The 27500-nt window shown below is 35.2% G+C and overlaps 1 protein-coding gene across 3 annotated transcripts in view; it reads right to left on the minus strand.

Annotated features, from left to right (window-relative positions):
- The window catches only part of ANKRD17 (ankyrin repeat domain 17), a 115805-nt gene that overhangs the window by 68071 nt on the left and 20234 nt on the right, over positions 1–27500 (minus strand). The window contains exons 10-17 of one of the 3 annotated variants that reach the window (XM_049789906.1): positions 27344–27431; positions 25614–25741; positions 25257–25400; positions 24596–24698; positions 22293–23045; positions 18009–18154; positions 6595–6706; positions 6279–6424 (exon numbers count right to left, since the gene is read on the minus strand). In XM_049789906.1, the coding sequence (XP_049645863.1) occupies positions 6279–6424; positions 6595–6706; positions 18009–18154; positions 22293–23045; positions 24596–24698; positions 25257–25400; positions 25614–25741; positions 27344–27431 (1620 nt within the window). Of the gene's footprint in view, positions 1–6278; positions 6425–6594; positions 6707–18008; positions 18158–22292; positions 23046–24595; positions 24699–25256; positions 25401–25613; positions 25742–27343; positions 27432–27500 lie in introns of all 3 variants that reach the window. The other 2 variants (XM_049789905.1, XM_049789907.1) reach the window with 2 other exon arrangements.

The raw sequence follows: 27500 nt of genomic DNA on the forward strand, positions 1-27500 counted from the left end.
ACTGGCAAGGTCTGGTTTTGTTCAAGCTCCTATTGGGAGTGAAAGAGAACGGATAGGGAGAGGAGAGATTGAGAGAAGAAAAAGGAGTTCATTTTCCACCCACGGGCTCTTGTCTAAAGCGCCTCATGGGAGTAGCTCCCATAAAAGGAAGCTAGGTGCAGATTGAATGTACATATAAAATTGCTTATGGGGTAAGAAATGGCTGACTGTGGGGACTGCCAGGTGAAGTGCTGATTGCTTCACCTGCGGAATCTCTGCCCTGCTGTGCTTATTCTGAGGAAACAGAGGACCTGAAGGGAGCCCTGTCCTGTGCTTCTCTGTCTTTTCTGGGAAGCGAACCCCCAAAACACTGCATTCTGAAGCTACACAGCGAGCCAGTGAGTGAGTAAGAAATGGCTGACTGTGGGAACTGCCAGGTGAAGTGCTGATTGCTTCAGCTACGAAGTCTCCGCCCTGCTGTGCTTCTCTGTATTTTCTGAATCCTTGAAGCTCTCCTCAGAGCCCTAGGAAGCGAACCCCACAAAAACTGCATTCTGAAGCTACCCAGCGAGCGAGTAAGAAATGACTGACTTTACGAGTGAGTAAGAAATGACTGAATTTATAAGCCCAGGTAGGGAAAGCCAGTGAACTCTGCTGGAACTCAGATGCCAGTGCCCCTATCTGCCAGTCTTCTGTGCTGTGCTCCATTTTCAGCCTGATTTCAACCTGCATGTGGCTCATCTGCAGATGGCTCGCCTTCCCTGGAGGTGAGCTTACACGCTCAGAAAGGAGAAGCCACTGAACTCTGCTGGAACTCAGATGCCAGCACCCCTATCTGCCTGTCCTCTGTGCTATGCTCCATTTTCGGTCAGATTTCATCCTGTGTGTGGCTCATCTGCAGACGGCTTGCCTTCCTGGAGCCTACCCTGGAGGTGAGTTAAGAAGCCCAGAAAGGGAGGAGCCAGAGGAGCACGGCCCGGAAGCTAAATGGCCATGCACATCATTTAGCCAATGAATACAACCACAACACGAAGAAAAACCCACAATACAAGTGTGACAATGGGGAAAACAACACAGGCCAGCGCCAGACATAGAGAATGACGATGGCAATTCTGATGACTTGAACAGACCAACCAGTCAGTCTCTCAGATAAGGAGTTTAGAGTCGCAATATGAAACATGTTCAAAGAACTCAAAGAAGTATAGAAGAGAACACTAATAAGAATCAAGAGAATATGAAGATAGAAATCAGAAAACTCCAAACTAAAATTTAAGGTCAAATAACAGGTCTGAAAAACTCAGTAGATGAACTGAAGAAAAATATGGTTGAACTTACTCACGGGTTAACATCAGCTGAGGACAGAATAAGTACACTGAAAGATGAGATGAATAACAATTCCATACAGCAGAAGAAATTGGAAAAAAGCCTAAAAGCAAATAATTAAACTATGGAAAAATTACTCAAAGAATGGGAACAGATGAAAATAGAAGTCTACGATAACCTCAACAGAAACAACTTAAGAATCATTGGAGTCCCAGAAACCCAGGAAGAAAATCTCCAGGAAGAATTAACGGTCAATAACATCATTAAAGAGAAACTACCAGAGCTAATGAATACATGTGATCAAATCCTGCATACCCGAAGAGTACCAACTAAAAGAGAACCCAGAAAAACACCACAAGAAACATCCTCATCACAATGACGAATCCTACAGATAAGAGACAGAATTCTGAAAGCAGCAAGATCGAAAAGAGAAATTACATTCAAGGGAACATCCTTGAGACATACTGCAGACCTGTCACCGGAAACACTCAAGGCAAGAAGGCAGTGATGGGACACAGTGACAAAACTCAATGAAATAAATGATTCGCCTAGAATACTGCACCCAGCAAAACTCACTTTAAGGTTTGAAGGAACAATACATGATTTCATAGACAACAGCTCAGAAACTTTACAGACTCAAAACCATTCTTAAAAGAAAAACTGAACGGCCTACTTTAAAACAAGACTGACCAACAGACACACCAAACTTCCATATAAAGATGGAATTAAATCCCAGGACAATTATTTCTCTCAATGTCAATGGACTAAATGCACCACTTAAGAGACACAGAGTGGCTAAATGGATCAAAAAACTCAATCCAACCTTCTGCTGCCTACAAGAAACGCACCTGAATAGTCAGAACAAACATAAACTCAAAACAAAAGGCTGGAGGAAAATCATCCAAGCAAACAACACCCATAAAAAAGCTGGAGTGACCATACTAATATCAGATGATACAAACTTTATACTTAGGAAAGTTGTAAGGGACGACAAAGATGGACATTTTGTATTAATCAAGAGATATATACAGCAGGAAAAAATCACTCTCCTAAACATATATGCACCAAATGAGGGGCCAGCAAAATATTTAATAAAATTTTTGACAAATCTGAAAAATAACATCAATAACAACACAATAATTGTGGGAGACCTCAACACGGCATTGTCAATACTTGACAGGTCAACCAGACTGAAAGCCAACAAGAACATACTAGACCTGAAAAGAGAAATGGAAGAGGTCTAGTAGATATATACAGGACACTCCACCCCTAGAAGCCTGGATACACATTCTTCTCTAATGTACATGGGACATTCTCCAGGATAGACTACATGCTAGCACATAAAACATAACTCCAGAATATCAAGAGGATAGAAATTTTGCAGGCTATCTTCGCTGACCATAAGTACTTGAAATTATATGTGAACTACAAAGGGACACAGAAGAAAAACTTTAATACCTGGAAGTTAAACAGCCTAATACTGAATAATCAGTGGGTCCGAAATGAAATCAAAGAGAAAATCAAAACTTTCCTAAAAAAAATGACAATGTTGGCACAAACTATCAGAACCTATGGGACATAGCAAAAGCGGTACTGAGAGGAAAATTTATAGCTTTGCAAGCACACATCAGGAAAGAAGAAGGGCATACCTGAATAGCTTAATGACACAACTCATAGAATTAGAAAGTACTCAACGAAAGGACCCAAAAATAGGGAGACAAAAGGAAATAACAAAGCTGAGAGCAGAAATCAATGAAGTGGAAAGCCGAAAAACAATCCAAAAGATCAACGAAAGCAGAAGTTGGTTCTTTGAAAAAATAAACAATATTGATAGACCACTGGCAAAACTAACAAAGAAAGAGAGAGAGAGAAACTTGATAACTCGTATTAGGAATGAAAAAGGAGAGATCACTACTGATATGGTAGAGATCCAAAGGGTAATCAGAAACTACTTTGAGAAATTCTATGCCACTAAAAATGAAAACTGGAAGAAATGGATAAAATTTTGGACTCTTATATCTTCCACGGCTGAATGAAGAAGATGTAGCATATCTAAACACAGTAATCAAAAGTCTGCCCAAAAACAAAAATCCAGGCCGAGATGGATTTACTAATTAATTCTTCAACCTTTTAAGAGGAACTTCTAACAATCCTGGCAAGACTCTTCCATAAAATCGAAAAAACAGGAACACTTCCAAATAGCTTTTATGAAGCCAACATCACCTTGATACCTAAACCAGACAGAGATGCTACCAAAAAAGAAAATTATAGGCCAATATCACTGATGAGTACAGATGCAAAGATCGTCAACAAAATCCTGGCAAATAGGATTCAATGCCTCATTAAGAAGATCATCTACTACGATCAAGTAGGTTTCATCCCAGGAATGCAAGGATGGTTTAACATCCGTAAATCTATCAACATAATACACAACATCAACAATAAGAAAAATAGAAATCACATGATCATATCAATAGACGCAGAGAAATCACGTGATAAGGTCCAACACCCATTCTTGATAAAAACACTCGGCAAGATGGGAATGGAAGGAACCTTTCTCAATATAGGTAAGGCCATCTACCACAAGCCAGAGGCAATTATTGTCCTCAATGGAGAAAAACTGAAAGTGTTCCCTCTAAATTCTGGCACAAGACAAGGCTGTCCTCTCTCACCACTCCTATTCAACATAGCACTGGAAGTACTTGCTATAGCGATTAGGCAAAAAAAAGATATCAAGAGAATAACAGATAGGAAAGGAAGAAGTCAAGCTCTCGCTGTTTGCAGATGACATGATAGTCTACCTAGAAAACCCTAAAGTCTCTATGAAAAAGCTTCTAGAAACAATAGACTCATATAGCAAGGTGGCAGGCTACAAAATTAACACACAAAAATCAATTGGCTTTCTATACACCAATAGTAATAAGGAAGAAATGGACATTAAGAAAACAATAGTGCCACACAAACTCAAATATCTTGGAATCAACTTGACTAAAAATGTGAAGGACTTATACAAAGAAAACTATAAAACTCTGCTCCAAGAAATAAGAGAGGACACACGGAAATGGAAGCACATTCCCTGCTCATGGATTGGCAGGATTAACATCATTAAATGGCAATACTCCCCAAAGCATTGTACAGATATAATGAGATCCCTCTAAACATACCCATGATATTCTTCAAAGAAGTGGATCAGGCACTTTTGAAATTCATTTGGGACAATAAACACCCTAGAATAGCTAAAGCAATCATTGGGAAAAAGAATACTACAAAGCAATAGTTATCAAAACAGCATGGTATTGGAATAAAGACAGGCCCTCAGATCAGTGGAATAGGCTTGAATACTCATAGAATATTCCCCAGACATACAATCACCTAATTTTTGATAAAGGAGGAAGAAATCCTAAATGGAGCAAAGAAAGCCTCCTCAACAAGTGGTGTTGGCACAACTGGCTAGCCACTTGCAAAAAATTGAACTTAGACCCCCAGCTAACATCATGTATGAAGGTTAAATCAAAATAAATCAAAATGGATGAAAGACCTCGATATCAGACCCAAAACCATAAGATATATAGAACAACATATAGGTAAAGCACTCCAGGACATTGAGACTAAAGGCATCTTCAAAGAGGAAACTGCACTCTCCAAGCAAGTGAAAGCAGAGATTAACAGATGGGAATATATTAAACTGAGAGGCTTCTGCACCTCAAAAGAAATAGCGCCCAGGATACAAGAGCCCCCACTGAGTGGGAGAAACTATTCACCCAATACCCATCAGATAAGGGGCTATATATCTCCAAAATATACAAGGCACTGACAGAAATTTACAAGAAAAAACCATCTAACTCATCAAAAAATGGGGAGAATAAATGGACAGACACTTTGACAAAGAAGAAACACAAATGGCCAAAATACACAAGAAAAAATACTGCACATCACTAATCATCAGGGAGATGCAAATCAAAACAACAATGAGGTACCACCTCACACCCCAGAGATTGGCACACATCACAAAGAATGAGAACAAGCAGTGTTGGCAGGGATGTGGAGAGAAAGGAACTCTTATCCACCTCTGGTGGGAATGCCATCTAGTTCAACCTTTATGGAAAGCAATATGGAGATCCCTCCAAAAACTGGAAATTGAGCTCCCGTATGACCCAGCTATACCACTCGTAGGAATATACCCTAGGAACACAAAAATACAAAAATCCCTTCCTTACTCCTATATTCATTGCAGCACTATTTACCATAGCAAGACTCTGGAAACAGCCAATATACCCTTCAACAGATGAATGGCTAAAGAAACTGTGGTACATATACATAATGGAATATTATGCAGCTGTCAGGAGAGATGAAGTCATGAAATTTTCCTATACATGGATGTACATGGAATCTATTATGCTGAGTGAAATATGTCAGAGAGAGAGAGAGAAAGACGCAAAATGGTCTCACTCATCTGTGGGTTTTAAGAAAAATGAAAGACATTCTTGCAATAATAACTTTCAGACACAAAAGAGAAAAGAGCTGGAAATTACAGCTCACCTCATCAAGCTCACCACAAACAGGGATGAGTTTAGTTAGAGAAATAACTATGTTTTGAACTATCCTAATAAAGAGAATGTACGAGGGAAATAGAAATCCTGTCTAGCTTACAGGTGGGGGTTAGGGAGGAGGGAGATTTGGGACATTGGTGATGGGAATGTTGCACTGGTGCTTGGTGGTGCTCTTTACATGACTGAAACCCAAACACAATCATGTATGTATAAAGTTGTTAAAAAAAAAAAGAATACATAAATAACCACAAACCTAAATCAGGCAATAAACTATGTTATTTTTTTCTAGCAATGCTTATCCTTTTGCTAGCATGTAAGTGTTTCAATTACTGAGTAATAATCAATCATTCTGGTTAAAATGACAAAAAGTAAAGCAAACATTTGCCAAACAGGTAAAGTGAAAATGTATTATACTGGTGAATTTACCTCCTGTCTCCCCCCAGAACAAGCCAATGATAGAGGTGTATCCTTGGTCCTTTCTGACTGGGCTTCTATATCTGCACCATTGTCCAACAATATTTCCACAACACCAACATGACCAGCTGTAGCAGCCAAGATAAGTGGAGTAAAACCTAGAAGAAAAGATTGTTTTCACTACATGCCAACCTAGTACAATTTAATACTAGAACAAATTTAGTGCAAAATAATACAATTTTCTATTATATTTAATAGTTCAAATAGTTATTTCTTCACAGAAAAAAATTATAAAGAAGTCACAAAAAACGAAAGTAGGTTTTCTTACCTTTCTTGTCTCGGTGCTCAATACTGGCGCCTCTCTCTAGCAGTGTTTGTACCAGTTCTTCGTGACCACCAGCACATGCAAGTGTTAGAGCTGTGTCATGATTACTCTCAGTCTATTAAAAAAAATCATAAATTAATTAAAACTATCAATATCAATTATACAAGAGGTACCTACAACAAATATACAGAGTTAACATTTGAAACTCTACTGCACAAAATATATGAATAGTAATTTTTTTTTTCATTAGTTGCAGACTTCGTATTAGAGGAAGGGTCCTTATGCGGGGGAAGAAGATATATTCCAAGCAGAATTCAGGGGATTTTAGTCATGCCCACTGAAACTACACCCTGCAGTTAGGGAAAATAATTAAATGCTTAATTCCAGCAATCCAATTTTTTATGTTCAGTGGTGGTGGGGACCAAACATAGTAATATTCAGGAAACTCTCTAAGCTGAAAGATTAAATTTAGGGCTTCTACATGCCAGATAGCATTCTAGCTCTTTGAGTTACTTACATTAGTCCCAACTTGTGTTTTTTTTTTTAGGAATATAAATAATTTTTGAACTTCTTAAACCAAAGATGAATAAGAAAAAAAAAGCATGGTTTTCAATCATGTATTATTTTCAATTGTATAATTAATGGGAATACTATGAATTACTTCTATCCGTTAACGAAATAATGCAGAAAAGATTTATCTTCCCAGTTCAAATGAACTCAGAAAAATAGTTAACTCAACTTATTTCCCAGACTGCAATGCAGGCAGAGAGCACATAAACAGCCTAGAAGTATCCTAAGTTAATAATAATCTGGAGAGGTCAAGGTAGTTAAAATTTATGGGACAAGGATTACTTTCATTTGGGCCTGAGAGATAGCATGAAGATAGGATGTTTGCCTTGCATGAAGAAGGACGGTGGTTCAAATCCCAGCATCTCATATGGTCCCCCAGGAGTAACCCCTGGGTGTATCCAGGTGTGACCCAAAAACTAAAAAAAAAAAAAAATTATGGGACAAGGGCTGGAGAAAAACATGACAGAAAGTGTACTTCAGAAGTTTTCAGCTAAATTCCAATAAGCACCAGTACATAAGGAAAATGATCAGAGGCCAGGGAAGAAGCAACAAAAGAAATCTGGTTGAACAACATTCAAAGCATATACAAGGGCAAATATAGTTTTAATATTTTTTATAATTGGAACTATATCAAACTATATAGGATGCCAATCAAGTAAAGTAGAATCTTAAGTAATGTAGACAAACTAGTCATAAAGCAAAAGCAAGCTATTAAATGAAAAGCTATGAGCAAATAACTTGGCTACACTGTGAAACCTGAGTATTACAGCACCAGGAAATCAAATTCTCTATATAGAAGTGATAAACTTTTACTACTTAACCATATTCCTAGGCTCTTAATGTTTTTGAAGTAGACTATTCTAATTAAGATATGACACTACTTAAACATAATTTACTTCTAATTTGTTACTGATAGTGAGCAATACTGAATTAACCAAATAAAAATAAAGATTAGAGTTATGGTATATTACTTAAAAGTATAGTAGCCACATTATTATATAGTTAAGATGCTTATTCAATGATTTAGCACTCCTAAATATGCATAAATACATATATCTATTGTGCTTTAAAAGTATGTGTATGTACATATGATTACATTTATATATGCACATGTACCAATATACATATACACATACCTGTAGTATTCCAAAGTTGTCTGGTGCAAAAGTATCAACTACTTAGCGGCAATGTGGTGATTAATACTTTAAATATGGCTAGTACTACTAAGAAGTGAATTTTAATATTTCATTTAATTTAAACTCATTTTAGTTTAAAAATTGATAACCACTTTAGATAATTAAAATGTTGTACCATAACGAACAAATTGAAAAAACTAAATTCTCAAATGTACATTTAATCAAACACTAAAAACTAGAGGTCAGGAATTTCCAATTTAGTATAAGTGAAGACATTCTAAGTGGAGTGACATATCAATCTAATTTGCCAGGGATCAAAGAAATTTCTGCGATGAGAGACTGTTTCTGTAACTGGAAAACTTTGTGTGAAAACTAGAATAAGTTGTCATTATGGCAAACAAAACTGATTTTGAAGATTTGTAGTAGAAAATAAAGTGCGGTAAATTTTGGCACTGATAGCATTAAGCAACGTTATATTCAGTAAACATTCATAAAAATAAATATATCTTATACCAAATTCTGTTTACTTTTTCTATTAATTGTTTACTTGGTGTAGGGGGCTACACCCACCTATGCTAAGGTCTTAGTCCTGGGTCTGTGCTCAGGGATTAATCCAGGTAGTAGTCATGGATATAAGGTGCTGGAAATCGAACTGGGTAAGCCATGTGCATAACAAGTACCTTACCCTGTACTATCTATCAGAAACTTATCATTCTATTATTTAGAATTACATATATATTCTATTACTTCCTACTGAATTACTGTTTAAGTAATTTTCTTTCATTTTTATATATGCGCTACTGTAAATATCAATATTTTTTTTTCTTTTTTGGTGCCATACCCAGAAGTACACAACCGTGCAGTACTAGGGATTGAACTTGGGAATATAAAGTGCATAAAATATGCACTTCAAACTATCCCCCAGTCCCTACCAATCTGTATAATGTTAATAACAATTATATATTAAAAATAGCACTCAGAGAGAACTATACATTCCTGAAAGGTTATGAATGTCTTTTTAATTTCTGTATACTCCATCTAGTAAATGATGCTTTCCATGCAAAATAACTGGCACTTAAGTTGACAGAATGACAGTAACTGAAAAGGGTCATATTCATTTATTTGTTATTATTAAAACAAAGGACATATAAGAAATGCATTTATTGTGCTTATTTACAATTTTTCATATTTGTTATAAATATAAAAAAGGAAAGCCATATTCTCCCCAGAATCAATAATTCTAAAATCAAGCTCCATTATAAAAAATGAATAACGAGACAGAAGGCAAAATTGATAAGAGTCAAGAAAAAAGAAAAAGCCTACTAGTCAATGATGAAGAGGGAGACCGCAAAAACTGCTCTGCAGAAGAGGCTGGCAGAGAGCAGAGCTACTGACTGCAGGGATCTGGTATGGCCACAAGGGAGAGATGCACCAACTACAACAATGGAGAAGGACATGAATACTTAAATGAGTGACAGCTCTGATTTGTTCTATAGTTTTTGACTTCATTTTAGGTATAAAGAGGGAATTAAATATCTGATTTTAAAAAAAAGGAAAATACTCAAAGAAACTTCAATATTCATGCAAGTTAATAACTGGTTATGGACTGATTTAAAAAAACCAAAATCTTTGGCTAATAAGTAGTTCATCTGGCATATATCTAGAGTGGCACTAAGGGACAGCTAACTGAGGTCATAACACTGTCTATTTTTATGTTCTGTATATATTGGTGTATGGAAACTCAGCAAGAATCAACTTCATAATGAAGTTTTGAGTTTAAAGAAAATAAAGGGATAAAATCTAAAAAAGCAAAGTATGAAAAATTTTAGATCAATATGGTTTCCCCAATATAGATCCAGTTAGATGTTAATAAAAATACAAATAAAACCAAATACACACCTAAAAATTCAAAATTGGCAAGAAATATTATTGTGATTTACAGAACATAAAGAAATAAATTCATGAAAGTAGTTTGGGTTAAAATTAACATTGATTGTTACAGTGCTTAAAGTAGTATGTATTTCATATAATGCTCATCAAGGAAAAATACAAATATAGGTGATAACTCTCTGGGACACAAATATCACTAAAATGTGATGACTAAAATAAGTATATTAATTAACTAGTCATATTCTTTGTCACATTGCTCCAAAAAACCCAAGATGGAAAATTATGTCAAAAGCTATGTTAATTTAGGGGCCAGAGCAGTGGCTCAAGTAATAAAGTGTATGCCTTGCACACAGTAGCCTAGGACGAACTGCGGTTCGGTCACCGGTGTCCCATATGGTCCCCCAAACAAGGAGTGATTTCTGAGTGCATAGCCAGGAGTAACCCCTGAGCATCACTGGGTGTGGACCAAAAACCAAAAACCAAAAAAAAAAAAGGGCTATGTTAATTCAGGCGCCAGACCAGTAGCACAGGTTTGCCTTGCATGAGGCTCAGTTAGGAAAAACCATAATTCAATCCCCAGGCATCCCCAATGGTCCCCCAAGCCAGGAGCGATTTCTGAGCACAGAGTAACCCCTTAGCATCAACATCCCCAGGTGTGGCCCCCCCAAAATAACAAACAAAAACTATGTTAATTCATCAAGTTTAGAATCTAAAGAAAATTTCCATATAGCCCACCATAAATATATCATCCCATGTCATAACAAATACTGCTATAACATTTTATTCAATATAAAAATTCAATGTAAAAATATAGTAATTTTGAACCCAGAATTTGAGCCGAGGTTGTGCTCCCTGAAGGTGCATGCAAAGCAATTTCCTGACCATTTTGGCCCTCAATAGCATTCAATAATAACTGCCAAGTCAACTTTACTATTTTATGTAAAGTCAGTAGTAATTAAAGATCTGTTCATTATTGGAGTAAGAGTGATAGCACAGTGGTAGGATGTTTGCCTTGCATGCGGCCAATCTGGACAGGCCCGGTATTGATCTCCAGCATCCCATGTGATCCCTTGAGCCTGCCAGGAGAGATTTCTGAGTGCAGACCCAGGAGTAGCCTCTGAGCACTGCTAGGTGTGGCCCAAAAACCAAAACAAACAAACAAACAAAGAAAAAGACCCTTGCACATTACTAATTTCTATATCTACAGAAATTTCTGACAGTATTTGCTATAAACTTTTCTAAAGATATTCAAAGAAATGAACATATAGAAATATATTTTTATATAATAGATTCTATAGAAAGTTCTATGTATCCAAAATACTTTTGAATACCATTTGAACAAAACAGTAACAATACAAAGAAATTAAAAGAGGGTCCAAAGAGATAATACAGGGGTTAAAAGTCTGTCTTGTATGCAAATCAACACTGAATTGATCCCAGCACCAATATAGGCAATCCCCAAGCAGAGAGGAGTAGCACCCAGAACCACAAGGTATGGCCCAAATACCTCCCTGCAAAAAAAATTACAAATAGATTAAAAGATTAGCACTTCCGAGCAAAAGGTAAACACCTCCAATTCCTAAAAATACCTCAACTAAAAAATACTTTTAATTCTTTACACTATCATTTCCCCCAAAACTGAAGACAGCGTATTTTGTTTTTATATGTATATGTGCATGTTTATATATATGCATATACACACGTAAACACATATTTAAACACTGATCTTTTCAGATATTCAATTAAGTATTTTTTTTTTTTTTGGTTTTTGGGCCACACCCATTTGACGCTCAGGGGTTACTCCTGGCTATGCGCTCAAAAATCGCCCCTGGCTTGGGGGGACCATATGGGACGCCGGGGGATCGGGGGATCGAACCACGGTCCGTCCTAAGCTAGCGCTTGCAAGGCAGACACCTTACCTCTACAGCCACCTTCCCGGCCCCTCAATTAAGTATTTCAAGTACTTCATCCTTGGTCCATGTGATTAGTAACTTTTTAAAGTTTAAAAAATATCCAAACAAGTTTGACTCAAGAAAACTGCCAGAAATAAAGATCCTGTAGCACATACTTGTACAGAAAGGTGATTCCTACATACGTAGTAAATGAGAAACCTTAAAAAATGCAAATTCTAACCTTCGGCATTCCTCAAGGTTCTGAAATGAAACATGATTTCTGCTAATACTTAATTCATTTTTTTTTTTTTTTGGTTTTTGGGCCACACCCGTTTGACGCTCAGGGGTTACTCCTGGCTATGTGCTCAGAAATTGCCCCTGGCTTGGGGGGACCATATGGGACGCTGGGGGATCGAACCTCGGTCCGTCCTACGCTAGCGCTTGCAAGGTAGACACCTTACCTCTAGCACCACCTTCCCGGCCCCATTGTTTTTTTGTTTTTTTTGTTTTGTTTTGTTTTTTTTTTGTTTTTTGTTTTTGGGCCACACCCATTTGACGCTCAGGGGTTACTCCTGGCTATGTGCTCAGAAATTGCCCCTGGCTTGGGGGGACCATATGGAACGCCAGGGAATCGAACCGCGGTCCGTTTCCTTGGTAGCGCTTACAAGGCAGACACCTTATCTCCAGCGCCACCTTCCTGGCCCCACACTTAATTCATTTTGAGTTGGAGAGAACACTTGCCCTGCGTGTGGCTGATATATAATCCCCCTAAATAATCCCCTCAGTGCCGCTGGGTGTGGCCTCAAAACAAACACAAAAACAAAACAAAAAGCCACACAACAAAAAATGTACATATCAGGATTGTTAAATAAAAATAAGATTTAAAGAAAATTTAACCTTTCAAAATATTAACAGCCAAAAGTGAAGTCCTGAGCACTGGTGGGTAATGCCCAAACACCCATTTCCCCCTAAAATAAAAAATATAAAATACAAATATTAATATATGACTATAATAAAATTCATTTTCAACAGTTAAGTGTTTAAAATGTGAGCCATTTAAGCAAGGCTATGAAAAATGTAGTATTTCTTTTGGTCTCCTTAATAAGAAGTTGGTTTATAAACATATTATAGCCAAGGTTACATGCTAAGAAGACTACATGAAAGATAATACTTTGCTACCTAGATTGAGAACTATAAATTATAATCAGATAAGTTTACTTATAAAGTAAAATTTTAAAAACAGGCAGTATAGGGCAATGGCTTTTATTAAGAGCACAAATTCTGGGGTCAGAGAGGTAGCACAGTGGTGGGGCATTTGCCTTATATGCGGCAGACCCGGGAAGGACCCGGCATCTCATATGGTCCCCCGAACCTGCCAGGAAAGATTTCTGAGCTCAGAGCCAGGAGTAATCACTGAGAGCCAGCCGGGTGTGGTCCACAAACAAACAAAGCACATATTCTAGAGCTAGTGGTACAGGCTTGTTTAAAAGCTGGCTTTACAAATAAATTAGCTGATAGACAACAGAAACAATATATTTAAATCCTACTTCCTACATCATGGACTAAAAATATTAACCTAAAGAAGTATCTGAAAAGTGTTAAGAATGCACATATCAAAAAAAAAAAAAAAAGCAATGTACCTATTGGAGCTGGAGTGATAGCACAGCAGTACATTTGCCTTGTATTAGACCAACCCGGGACAGACCTGGGGTCGATACCAAGCATCCCATATGGCCCCCCAGAGCCTGCCAGGAAAGATTTCTCGGTGCAGAACCAGTAGTAACCCAGCAGTGCTACTGGGTGTGACCTCAAAACAAACACAAAAACAAAACAAAAAACCACACAACAAAAAAATGTACATACCAGGATTGTTAAATAAAAATGAGATTTAAAGAAAATTTAACCTTTCAAAATAATATCAGTATTTCTTACCATATCACTCCTTTGTTATGACACAGTACTACTATACATAAACCAAAATAGACACAACAAAATCTCAATTCAAATCTTGAGTCCAGAAGAAAAAAGAAGTAAGCTCTATTATCAAGTGCAAACAAAACTTTAGATCACAGAATTGAGGCTGGGTTGAAAAGAGGAAGCTAAATATGTTCAATGGACTATGATAGAAGGACATTGTTGGTAGGCATGGGGTAGTATCACTAAACAGTAGGATAAATTATCATATATACTCATGTAAACAAATGCTATCTCAATTAAAAAAAAACATTAAAAAATAGGGAGGGGGCCATAGTATATATGAGCAATAGTATAGCAGATAAGGCACTTGCCCTGCACACAGCTGGCCAGGGTTTGATCTCTGGCATTCCTAAATGCAGAGCCCAAGAATTACCTGAACATCACTAGGCATGGCTCAAAAAATTAAAAATAGGGAGACAGGAGAGGTGACATATTAAAAATATCTCATCAACTGAATTGTGTATTGAGATGAAAGTTGCTGCCTATGACATATTACAGTTTTGGCACAGAAAGCAGAAGCTTTTAGTGGATCTCCTTGTCTCTGTTGTATTTCTTGTACACAAATGGCCAACATAAATATAAATTGTATCAATAATTTTTCAAAGAACATTAAATGTTTATGTATGTGTGTTCCTCTTCAGAGGAAAACTTACAACAAAGTTAATAAAACTTTCTTATTTCTTTTTTTCTTTTTTTTTTTTTTAATTGTTTTTTTGGGTCACACCTGGCAGTGTTCAGGGGTTACTCCTGGCTCTGCACTCAATAAATTATTCCTTGAACACTGTAAGTGCTCAAGGAGACCATATAGCATGCTGGGGATTGAAAGCAGGTTGGCTAACTGTAAGGCAGTATCTTAGCCACTCTTTGCTCAAGCACCAGTTTGATCCTTTAGTACAAAATTTGCTTCTAAGTTTTTCTAAGAGTAAATCTTTCTCCCCATATACTTCTCATACATTCTCACAACACATTATAGAGATCTTTATTTTATTTATTTATTTATTTATTTATTTATTTATTTATTTATTTATTTGTTTTTGGGCCACACCCAGCGGTGCTCAGGGGTTACTCCTGGCTGTCTGCTCAGAAACAGCTCCTGGCAGGAACGGGGGACCATATGGGACACTGGGATTTGAACCAACCACCTTAGGTCCCGGATTGGCTGCTTGCAAGGCAAACACCACTGTGCTATCTCTTCGGGCCCAGAGAGATCTTTATTTTTAATTGCTAAAGTAATTAATTTAGAAGACATCAAGAGAAAACATAATAATTTCTGAATATTTTATTTTCCAAAGTAGACATTTTGAAAATCTAAATATTTATCATAATCTCAAAAAATTTAGTCTGGCCCGGAGAGATAGCACAGCGGCGTTTGCCTTGCAAGCAGCCGATCCAGGACCAAAGGTGGTTGGTTCGAATCCCGGTGTCCCATATGGTCCCCCGTGCCTGCCAGGAGCTGTTTCTGAGCAGACAGCCAGGAATAACCCCTGAGCTCCGCCGGATGTGGCCCAAAAACCAAAAAAAAAAAAAAAAATTTAGTCTAATTCCAATGAACTCAACTGATAATAGAGATCAAATAAAGTAGCAGCAAATTTGGGAATGGAGGCCAGGAAGAGAAACACATTTTGTCTTACTCAGTATTAGAGTTTAATCACAGCTGCTTGTGTTGGATTCCAACCAGTGTTGTTTCCACAGCCATATGATAGGCAACTACTTTTACATGTATTATCTCTCTGACCCTGAATGACTTTGTATTAAAGTGAAGATTAAATATTGTCATGTTTATTTATCTATCCATTTATTTATGCATTATTTGTGTTGTTATTCTTAGTACCTTACCTATAAGTCCTCAAGGAACTACATATGGTGGCAGGATTCTAACCAGTGTCACTGCCACAGATGTGACAGGCAAGTGCTTCAACCTTAGTATTCTCTCTCCAGTCACCACAGATTTTTTTAAATAGTATAATATCTTCACTCAAGAAGATCTATTATGGGGCTGGAGCAATAGCACAGAAGCAGCAGGGCATTTGCCTTGCACACTGCTAACCTGGGACAGACCAGGGTTCAATTCCCAGAAAGAATCCCATATGGTTTTCAGAGCCTGCCAGGAGCGACTTCTGAGCATCTCCGGTGTGTCGCCCAAAACAAACAAACAAACAAACAAAAAACAAAACAAAAAAGATCTACTATATTTCAAACACCAATAGTAAATTTAAAAACTTTATTTAAATGTAGATCTATTTCCAGAATTAATTTTAATAAAACAAAGGCCTTTTTGGAAGTATAATCAGATATTTCACCACTAATAATTTAAATTCAATAAAAAATAAGTTAGAGGAATTTTTCTATTTACATTTGTAACACTAAAAACTGTACCTTTTGGTAAAGTTTTAACTTTGTGTTTCAATTAAGTGTCCTACATAAGTTTAGAAATCTGGTCAAAAACATCACATCGAAAGACTATGAAAAATAATGGTAATCAATATTAGGTTTAACATAATTATACATTATCAATTATCATTTCACTGTGGCTAGTAAATGAATATCTGAAATCTTCAAAGGCTGCTATGATATGTATAATAGTGTGATAGTCAAGAACAATAGTTTCTATGTCAAATCAAAGTAAATTTTACAGCAGCCCCATCATTTATCTAAATGAAGTGATCTGCAACCTGTCACTCTCCATACCTCCAAGATCTAGATTTCAAAGAGCTGAATGTTTAATAACTGTAAGTTTTTAAACTAAAATATTAAAGACTTTACAAGTACATAGCCACCTTCACCTTTGTAGCTCCTCCAGATATTAACCAAAATATAAAATTAAAGAAAATACAAAAAGTTCATATTGTGAAGTATATAGATGTTTATCTTCTTACAACATCTCATCAGTAAGTTTCTAGGGGTTTGTTCAGGACAAAATACAGCCAGATTCTTCCTAAACTAACTTTTCACTGATATTTCAACATAAACTAATTTTTTTCAACTCTTTTTCTTTCCACTTAATAGTTTTGGAGACACAAGTATTTATACCACTCCAGATTTTGGTCAGCAAGATTGAAATTGTGAAAAATAATATTAATAAATAAATGTATTATTTAATATGATTACTTATGTTATTTAATATTAATGAAACTCCATATATGATACCAAAGTTAATGTCTGCTTTTTTATTAATGAATAAATGATGAATTTATTTTTAATGAATTTTCTTTCTTTATTTATTTTTTGTTTTGGGGCCACACCCAGCAGCACTCAGGGGACCATACAGGATGCTGCATGATGAATTTTAAAGCTTATCTTCTACTTTTAACACTAGTAGAAAATATATTTAGGGGCTGGAGAGATAGCATGGAGGTAAGGCATTTGCCTTTCATGCAGGAGGTCATCGGTTCGAATCCCAGCGTCCCATATGGTCCCCCATGCCTGCCAGGAGCAATTTCTGAGCATGAAGCCAGGAGTAACCCCAGAGCACTGCCGGGTGTGACCCCAAAACTACAAAAACTACAAAAACTACAAAAAAAAAAATATATATATATATATATTTAAATCTTAAATAAGTTACTTTTTTCTCCTTACTTTGCTAAAGTATTAAAGAAACAAAACATTGATAACCTTGAAAACCAGAGTATCATATAATCATCAGTAATCTGCATTTAGCAATGTTCACGGTCTATCTACTCTCAGCTTTGAACTAATAAGGAGTCACTCTCAGTAGTGCTTAGAGGAGCATATGTTGACAGAAATTGGAGACCTGAGTCTCCTAACATGCAAAAGCCATGTATTAGTCTATTGAGATACCACTACAACCTCAGCATTTGATTTTTAAAATGTAGATGAGAATTTATTTGTTAACTATGGTTTAGTTACAAAGCAGCCTAATTAGTGAAGTAGTGTTTTCAATTTTAAGATAATTTCATTTAAAAAAGTCATCACTCCTAATTGTGGAACTTACCTGTGCATCAATATCAATGGCAGGATAGATAGGAAGCATGGCTGAAGGAGAGATGATAGGACTTGGAGTTGGAGTCTGAGGTTGGGAAATGGAAGCTGCAATACTGTGGGTAGGAGTGTTTGACAATGCAGATGCTCTTCCACTGACTGCTGTTGAACAAAATAACTGTACTTAATAAGGATAAATACACTGTTAGACAGCAGTAAGAAATAAAATTATATAAAATATGTAGAGACTTTAAAGTAAAATGTCTACAGGTAACCTGCCATAACACTAATAACTAATCTTCCTGGTTACTTTTGACTTTGAAAATGTTTGAAATTATAATGCATATTGACACAACAAATTTTATAAATAAAAAACGAACTAAAAAATACCTCTTTAGGTATGTAATCACAAAACTGTAAGTCAAAAATAACCCTGAACACAAAAATTTCTATATGGATTAAAATTAAATGCAAAACTGAGCATTAGTCTCCACTTTATCAGAAAGGAAAAGATAGCCAAGCTCACAAACAGAAAAAAGTAATTTTACCTGCCAATTTCATACCTTAAATAGCCTAGAACTGATAATATCACTGTCTGAAGAGCTCACTTAGTAGTCAACTAAAACATCTATGACTGTTCTATTAACAGGGGAAAAATATTCTGCATTGCAGCCTCAAGTAGTACAACACTGTCAAATACAAAAATTTGATCCCTATGTAGAAATGTAGTCTGTCATATGTAGAATTATTGTAAGGGAGGTAGATGCTCACCAGTTAATCCCACAAACACAACAAATTATATTATGAAGACAAAAATTAAAGGATTTGGAATAGATGAATATACATACAAACATTCTTCAAATGTAGATTCCATTGCATTTTATGATATTAACAAGTTATTTTCATCAAAATAAGCAAATTAAGGATATATGTAGCTCAGTATTTGAAAAGGGAGAATGTCAAAAATGATGGCACCTACCATCCCCACCTCCAATATAAAAATGCTATATAACTAAAATATGGGCACTGATTTTTGAATGATCAACAGTAGTGTGGATGTGTATTTCCAAAGTAGTTATCATCTGCATCAGACAAAACAATCATGATTCACAACTAGATCTGAAACCAGGCAAAAGAGGTTATAATCATGCCAAGTACAAACTGAAATTGACCTTATTATAACAATTTTAAACATGATTGTCAATTAAAAACTCTATTTTACATTAAATCCTTATTTCAGGCACAAACATACACTATACAGTATAGCAACATACATTGTGTAATTATACATTTTTAAGTCCACTTAAAAGCCAAAGGGAAAACAAAGGAGGAAACAAAACAAAACAAAACAGAACAGAACACTGCTTGAATTCTTAGGGATCCAGATTCATAAAAATGGGCATATATTAGTCTATTTATCTAGTATCCTCTAAATTATTACTCCATATTTATAGTTTCTAATTAAGAAAAAGATAGATAATTTTACTGTACAGATTCTGGACAGAAATCTAAAACAATATTAAAATCTATGATTTCATATACTCTTGTGATTGGAATGATATTCACAGATGAAGATGCAAAGTACAAGAAGTAGATTACACAGAATGAACACCAATCTGCCCAAACATCTGGTTTGTATTTCATAACAAGATACTCAACAAACAAAACCACTAAGATTTACTATTGTGTGTCTAAGTTAAAACTTATTATTTCAATTGAGATGCTATTTTAAAGAACTACTAAAACAAATTCTTATTTTGGGAAAAATTTCTGGATTGTATCAATGTACTGTAAAAGAAGATTGTGGAAAAAAAAACCAATTACCTCATTCTTTTTTCTTTGGGATAGGTAGAAATGGGTTAATAGAACTATCTATCAGGCATCTGATCTCTACTAATAAAAGTAAAAACTGTAAACATGTAAGTGGTACCTAAAGGAATTCTTGTACAAATCTTTACATGTAGGACTGTATTTAAGGGTTGGATTTTAAATATCAGATAAAGAACAAGAATAAACTCAAAAGGACAGGCAAGATGTTAATACTGGATAAACACTGGAATTGATCTTTGCATTGAAATTATGGAAAAAAAGATAAAAAATTTCAGCCATACACATACTAGAGAAAAAGATTAAATATTGTTAAGAGTTATAAATTCTAGTCAAGGAATAAAGACCAGCGGTTATGTCACGGGGGGAGAAGACGAAGCCTAAATGAGATAGTAAGATAGAAAACAAACAAACAAACAAAAAGAAAACGATTACTAGGAAATGGCTATTAGTCAACTGAAAAACAAGTATTATGATAAAATTTTAAAGAAAGGCTGCATAAGTTTTATGTTTGTGTACAAGTGTGATGACAGGGGTATATAGAATAAAGGTTTTCTGGCCCTATTCACTCCTTTTACCTCTCCTTTCCCCATATAGATAAACATATTAAGAGACATATTTCGTTTTAGTATGGGTAACTTCATCTCTCCTAAAGTTGTCAGCTTTGAAAAAAAGTATATGAAAATACTTGAACACATTGAAGATTTTTGGTTTTGCCTAGTTAATGAATCAACAAAAAAAAAATCATAAACCTCTGATAATTCTGATATGCACCAAGTGTACAACCTGAAAATAATTGGAGGCAGCTAAAACAGGCATACCAGGTAAAATTGGCAGTTTAATGAAGAAAACATTCTTCATTGGTAATATTATTTACTTAATTTAAAAGTAACACTTAGGCTTATACATTCTTTAATACTGAAACTGATATACTTTAGAGAAAACATTACCAACTAGCTTAATGGTCACTGACACAATATAACATTTAGAAATTCAGTATCACTTAAGTGGTATTTGAAATTTTAAAAATCATAACTAGTAGTAATAAATTACATTTTAAATATATTTTGTATGTACTAGAAAACGTTTATATGTATCATTAAAGTTTAACAGTTCTTACAAACTTATTGGGATTTTTTTCCCAAGGTAGCTATCTAATTTATATTTTAAGAACAATAAAATACTCCATTTCTTTATTTCTGCTGAGTTGATAGATACAAAGAGAAGTCTGGTAACCTTCAGACCAATTTTTAGCAAAAAATTTGTCTCCTTTTAAATCTCAATACTATGCAATTTATTATCTACCCTATTAGAATATGAAAACTAAATTATGAATAGCCTCATTTGTAATGTTATTAAAACACAGTTCCAAAACTAGGAAAATTCAATGATCTTTTAATTATAAGTTGAAGAATAAAAAGGGGGAAGGGAGTAAAAGAAAGTGATCAAAATTCAACTATTTTCTCCCTTTGTTTTTCCCTTTTCAATTTTCTTTTTCTTTTCTTTCATTCTTTCCTTCTTCCTTTCCTTCTTCCTTTCTTCTTTTTTTTTTTTTTGGTGCCAGGAATTGAACCCAGGGTCTTACATATGCAACTCAAGTGCTATACCATTGAGCTACATACCTGGTACTCTTTTTTTCAATGAAGAAAATTATCTTTTCCAGTATAGCATTCTTGTATTTTGTAAAATATCATTCCACTGCTTTGTCACAGAACTCATGAAAATTAAGTACTGAAAACTAGAGCCATTAATACAATCTTCTAAATATTTTCTCTGGCCAATGGAACTACTAAAACAAAGTAAAACTTCTCTGGCTACACATTTAAAGATACTTTATAGTACTTTCAAGGGATCACATGTTCCTAAAATACAATTAGAAAGCAACTATACATTAACATTCACAGGGAATAAAACTCACTCACATATAGTATATTAAAACCCTAATAGGCTTGATACTTTATTATTGCTGTAAAGGTGTTTAATTTTATATTTTTAATATCCATCAGGTTTGAAGTCTGATCCATTAGTACATAAGGCATTTCTGTTCCCAAATAAGGTTCCTGATTTGTACTACTAGTTTTTCCCTTCAACCATTTTCCCAGCTTATTGGTGTGAATGCAAAAGCAAAACATTAAAAAAAAAAAAAAAAGGTAAAAAAATATCTGAACTTAAAGAGAAAAAAACAAAACAAACAAACAAAAAAAGTCAAACATCAAACCCACTAATGAAAAACCTAGACCCCCAACCTATCTAGCTAAGCCAGAAAGTTTCAGTCATGTGTACTGAATGAACTTATCTTTAATTTGACCTAAATCCATGAGAACTTCTGAGATTGAATTAGAATTTCTCTATCTATATATGGGTAGAGTCCAAAAATAGTTCTCAAGTTGGGAATTGCAAAAAATTCTGATACACTCTTACTCGCCTTAAGCATATCATATGATACCTGCTCATAATAATATAAACCCACCTGCCATGATGTCATCCAGCGTGTCATTGAGGGTCTGAGCAGGGCTGGCTACCATTAACCCTTGTTGTGTTTCTGTCAGAATTCCTTGCCCCAGCCCTGCCAACTGTGCTTGGCCCAGTACTGGCTGTCCAACTATTACTCCTTGTAGTTCTGTAAGATTTGCGATGGACCCTGGAGGCAAGGGACCTGCTGCCAAAGGCAAAGCTTGAGGCATGGCCAGAGGCTGGATTGGTGCAAAACCCATCTGAGCAGCAGTTGGCTGGGGTTCATCTTTAAGCAAAACTGGATCCACTTGCTGTAAACGTGCATAGTCTCCTTCGGAAAGCTGTTCTCCAACTCCAATAGGAGTCAGTAGTCCTAGATGTTGACAAGATTGCTGTTGCTGCTGCTGAAGCTGAATTCTTTGAGCTTTAACCTCTAGATACTGCTTTTTCAGTTGCTGCTGAGTTTTCAGTTGGAGCTCTCGTTCTACTTTCTGTAGTTCCTCCAAAATCTTTTGTTTCTTCTGAATTTGTTCCTCCCTTGTTTTATTCAGCTCCTCAATCTTCTCCTTAGTTAGTTGGTCAGCATGAGCCAGTTCCAATGACTGCAGTTGTGCATTCTTTTCTATGGCTTCTTTAATCCTCTGTTCCAGTTCTGTTAATTTTCCCTGAGCCTCTTCTACAATGCTCTCTGGAGACTGATTGGTGATGTAACCCTGTACATCCTGGCTGTTTGCTGGCAAATGGCTGCTGGACTTTTGTTTAGAAGCAGCTGTGTGAAAAAGAAACCCCCTCAGAAGTGCACATGAATGGCATCCTCATTACAGAGTTACTGTTGGGAGGTTTAGTGCCAACAGTTATGCACCAAGTTATCAAATCCATAGAAGGTGAAAAATGAACTGTTAAGAAGTTAAAATAAATGCACCTTCTTTATCATAAATATATATGTATGTATTTTGTGCATAGAGAAATCTTTGAGAAATTAATTTCAGAATTTTAAAAAAATCACATGGCTAAAATAATACAATTGAGTAATGCAGGTCTGTGACAGCTAAGTGGTACAAGTAAAATAAAATCTAAAATTATGTGTAGATATTTCAACCAGTCATAAAGAGGTAAAACTTATAAGAACAGAAAATAAAGTTAAATTATTAAGGTGTAGAGAAACTTGAATCTCTAAATAAAGGTTTTTCCATAGTTAATAAATAGGCTGTACCTTTTAAACATACACACATAAGTATACACAAATTACTCAAACCCTGAGAAGTACCAGGAAATTTAAATCCAAGTAAAATATTTATCTTTGTTGGGCCTAATATCTTTGAAAATGATAAAGGTAAAGTACACATTAACATAGTCACAGGAGCTACCTGGTCAGTAGAAAACTGGCATTCATATTCTCTGGAAGAAAAGATGTTGGGCTATGCCATCCATTGTATCTTCAGACTACCAGGTGAATAAACAGATCTGGCTACAGATATAGCAAAATTCTCTGCTATATCAATCAAAAATGGTGCCAAGGCTCTAGATTAGTAGAAGTGATAGAATGAAAATAGCTGGTGGAAATATTTAGTACTTTTGTGCTGGGAAAGTAATATGGTAGCCAAAAACAAAAATTAAAAAAAAGATACTTCAGATAAAACATCTCAAAAAGAAAAACTGATTTGAGCTGATAACAATAATGTTTTGGGATATAACTTTTAATTTTTTCTATTTGTCCTGCTGAGGATCAAATCTAGGACTTCAGAGATGTAAGGCATGCACTCTACCATAGAGCCACATCCCCATAACTTTTAAAGATGTACAGTGAAGCACCCAAAAGTAAAATAAAGACCTTAGAATTCTAAAGAAACAAATATAAATATCTGAAGTAACTTTGAATTTATGACTGAGAAATGGTATTCCAGGAATAAAATCTATCTGAAACCAGTTATACTAAAATTTTAATTTTGTTATAATTTGTCAATCTTAAATTTTATATTACTACAGAAATTCACAAAAATGTCACCCACCTAATCTAATATTTAAACACTAACAGAATTACTAGCTATTAAAGGAAATCATAGTGATCAGAACTGCAAAGTATTTGAATTTTCCCTAATACTTCTAGCACAAATCAGTGTTAACTATCTTACGTACCTGAAACAAGCCTTTTTTCATTGTTCAAAAATAAATAAATAAAAATAGAGGAAAAAACCTTTATACCAACTTAGCAAAATTCACTTTTCATAAAAAATGATTTTGAATATTGAATAGCTACTTTTTAAATAATTTTATTTTTACATGGATAAGTAATAAATAGTCCTTAGAAGTATTACTGACCTTTATTCCTGATGGGAAGAGTAGCGGCAACGTTGGCAGGAGGTTTGTCAGGCTCCTGAGGTGGAACAACCATGGGCAGTGCTTGAACTGGTACTCGAGGAGCCTAAGTTAAAGCAAATTGTTACAAAAAAGCTATTAATGTATGGGAGAGAGAATCAGCTGAGTTCATGCTTTGGATGCAGGAGACTGCTATCAATCCCCTGCAACACTTGCCCCAATGCAGTGCCAAGAATGATGCTCCAGAGCACAGAGCAAGCTAGAAGTAGGCAATGAGCAGGCAGTATCAGGCATGGCCTCCCCACTTCACAGCAATATACAAAAATTTTCAGATCAGCATCAATGCCAAAAATGATACTTATTAAAAATATACATGTATGATATTATTTTCCATGCTTTTCTAAATGGATAATTAAATTTAAATGACAATATTTAAATTTAATTATATAAATCAAATATTTAGATGCCATTTTATTGATATAAAGAAAATCAAATCCATCTCGAAGCTGAGTATATTCTGAACAACTGAACAGAGGTTCATTAACCAAATCAAGTACATATCAGCAAAAAAGAAAAAAATTAAAAACCCTACATAAAACACAGAGCAATCAATCTTATTTAAACTGAAACTATGAATAAAGATATAAAATGATTAAATTCTTACCCTATTTAAATCATGGGATGGAGGGGTTAACTGAGAAACATCTGGTGGAGGGGCTGAAAGCAAATTATTAGGGTAGTCCAAAAGATAGCAAACAACACTTGTATGGCCACCTTTTGCTGCTTCTATCAACATGGTTGAACCATCCTAAAAGAGAGGATATGAGAGTGGAGAGTTGGTCAGAAGGGGAAGGAGATATTAGTTTATCGAAGCAATACGAAAGATAAAAATAATGGGTTGTCAGGCTCTTAAAATCTTGGGTTTAGTAAAGAAAATTTTCTTCTAGTAAACAGAAGAAAATAAACAAAACTGCCATTTATATATGAAATAAAGATGTTTATTAATATTCAAGTTACATACTTTTAAACGATGAGTAGGATCTGCCCCATGAGCTAAAAGTAGTTCCACAACTGCCAGATGACCTCCAGCACAAGCCAAGGAGAGTACTGTATGATCATTATTAGCTGTGGTTCTATTCACATTTGCCCCTAAGACAGAAAAGCAGGAAAAAGCATGTTGATAAGAGTAACAAAAAGTAGAGGGGTTTTTATAATGAAGTCCATACAACCATTACCTAGCTTCAATGATTTTAAAGACATAGCCAATTTTCATTTCAAATATACTCATATTGATACACCTCTAATCTTGAATTTTCTAAATCAAATCCCAAATACAACAGCTACCTTCACACTGTTTCCATAAATATATATCAAAATGTAGCAAAGATAAGAATTACAGTGTTGTTTATAATGTAAATCAGTGCTTTTAAAAAGCAAAATAGGAAATTTGATCTGTTCTTAAGTTCTTTAGACAACATGACCAAATACCAACGAAAATAAAAGACACTGTGGTCTAAAATAAGAAAGTTGAACAAAATACTCAATTTTGGGATGTGTATGGGGGAAAAAGGAATCTTTGGGCCATACCAAACAATGCTTAAACCTTACTCCAGGCTCAATACTCTGGAAGGGTTCAAGGGTTGGTCTTGTGCAAGGCAAGTGATCTTCCTGCTATTATAGTTCTTCAGTCCCTAATACAGACTTTAACTAAAGAAAACATAGACTTTTTAAAAACAATATTGGAAATGTTTAAGAATAAAAACAAATACATTTTTCTGTGCACTAGAACAGAGGCAAAATTATAAGGAAAACAAAAGAAACTCAAATCAAATTTATACAAGGATGAATATACAATGCAAACTCCATTCTTGAGAACAGTCACACGGAATACCACTATTCAAAATAATTAAATAATTTGAACTTACGCTACTTCTGATTATTTTCTTTTTTCCCTAAAGGGTTTATCTGGACTATACCTACTGATGTTCTGCAGCTATTCCCAGTAGATCTTTGGAAATCAAAAAGTACCAGATGCCCCTGCATAAAAACCTTAAGCTGTAGACCTCTGAGTCATTTCCCTATACCTGCTTTATTCTTAAACAACAACAATAACATAGTAGACTTTGAGATTTCCTTAGTAGTTTTGGTAATAAGTAATTCATATATACCCTTTAAATCTAAGATGGGTATATGTATTAGAGAGACAAAGAGAAGAAAAAAGGATACTGGGAATTATATATGAGCACTGTGGAAACCCAAACATCACCCTTTTTCTTTTAGTTTTTTCTTTCTTTCTTTCTTTTTTTGGTTTCTGGGACACAGCCAATGTGCTTAGGACTTACACCTGGCTCTATACTCAGGTACCCTCTATTAGAACTATGGAAACCACATGCAGTGCCAGAGATCAAATTCAAGTCAGTTATTGAAAGGCAAATGCCCTACCTGCCATAATAACTCTCCATACCCAAAATAGTTACTGTTATATTCATTCTTCATGATACAGTTTTATCAAATTTGGACTCAAATAATGTCAAATCTTTACTCCCTTATACTTAAGCATAAAGAGCAGGAATGTGGCTCAGTAGTAGAGCATTTTCCGCCTTATATTTCTGAGATCCGAGGATTTGATCCCTGGCACAACCACTAACTAACTGATCATCAAAATGCCGTTAATTCTAAATCTCTAAATGTCAGAGGACTGGAAATACCTCTGGGAATGGAAAACAAAAATACTTCTTTCCATGAACTTACCTTTGCTGATTAAGAACTGAACAGTGCAAACATGACCTGCTCTTGCAGCTTTCATTAAAGGAGTTCTGCCACCTTCAGATTCATGTTCCTGTTTGAAATACAGACTTAATTGATATTTAGTACTAGTCAACAGTAGCATTCTTTTTAATACCTATGA

This window comes from Suncus etruscus, chromosome 16 (assembly GCF_024139225.1).
Source record: "Suncus etruscus isolate mSunEtr1 chromosome 16, mSunEtr1.pri.cur, whole genome shotgun sequence".
In the NCBI taxonomy this organism is placed as follows: domain Eukaryota; kingdom Metazoa; phylum Chordata; class Mammalia; order Eulipotyphla; family Soricidae; genus Suncus; species Suncus etruscus.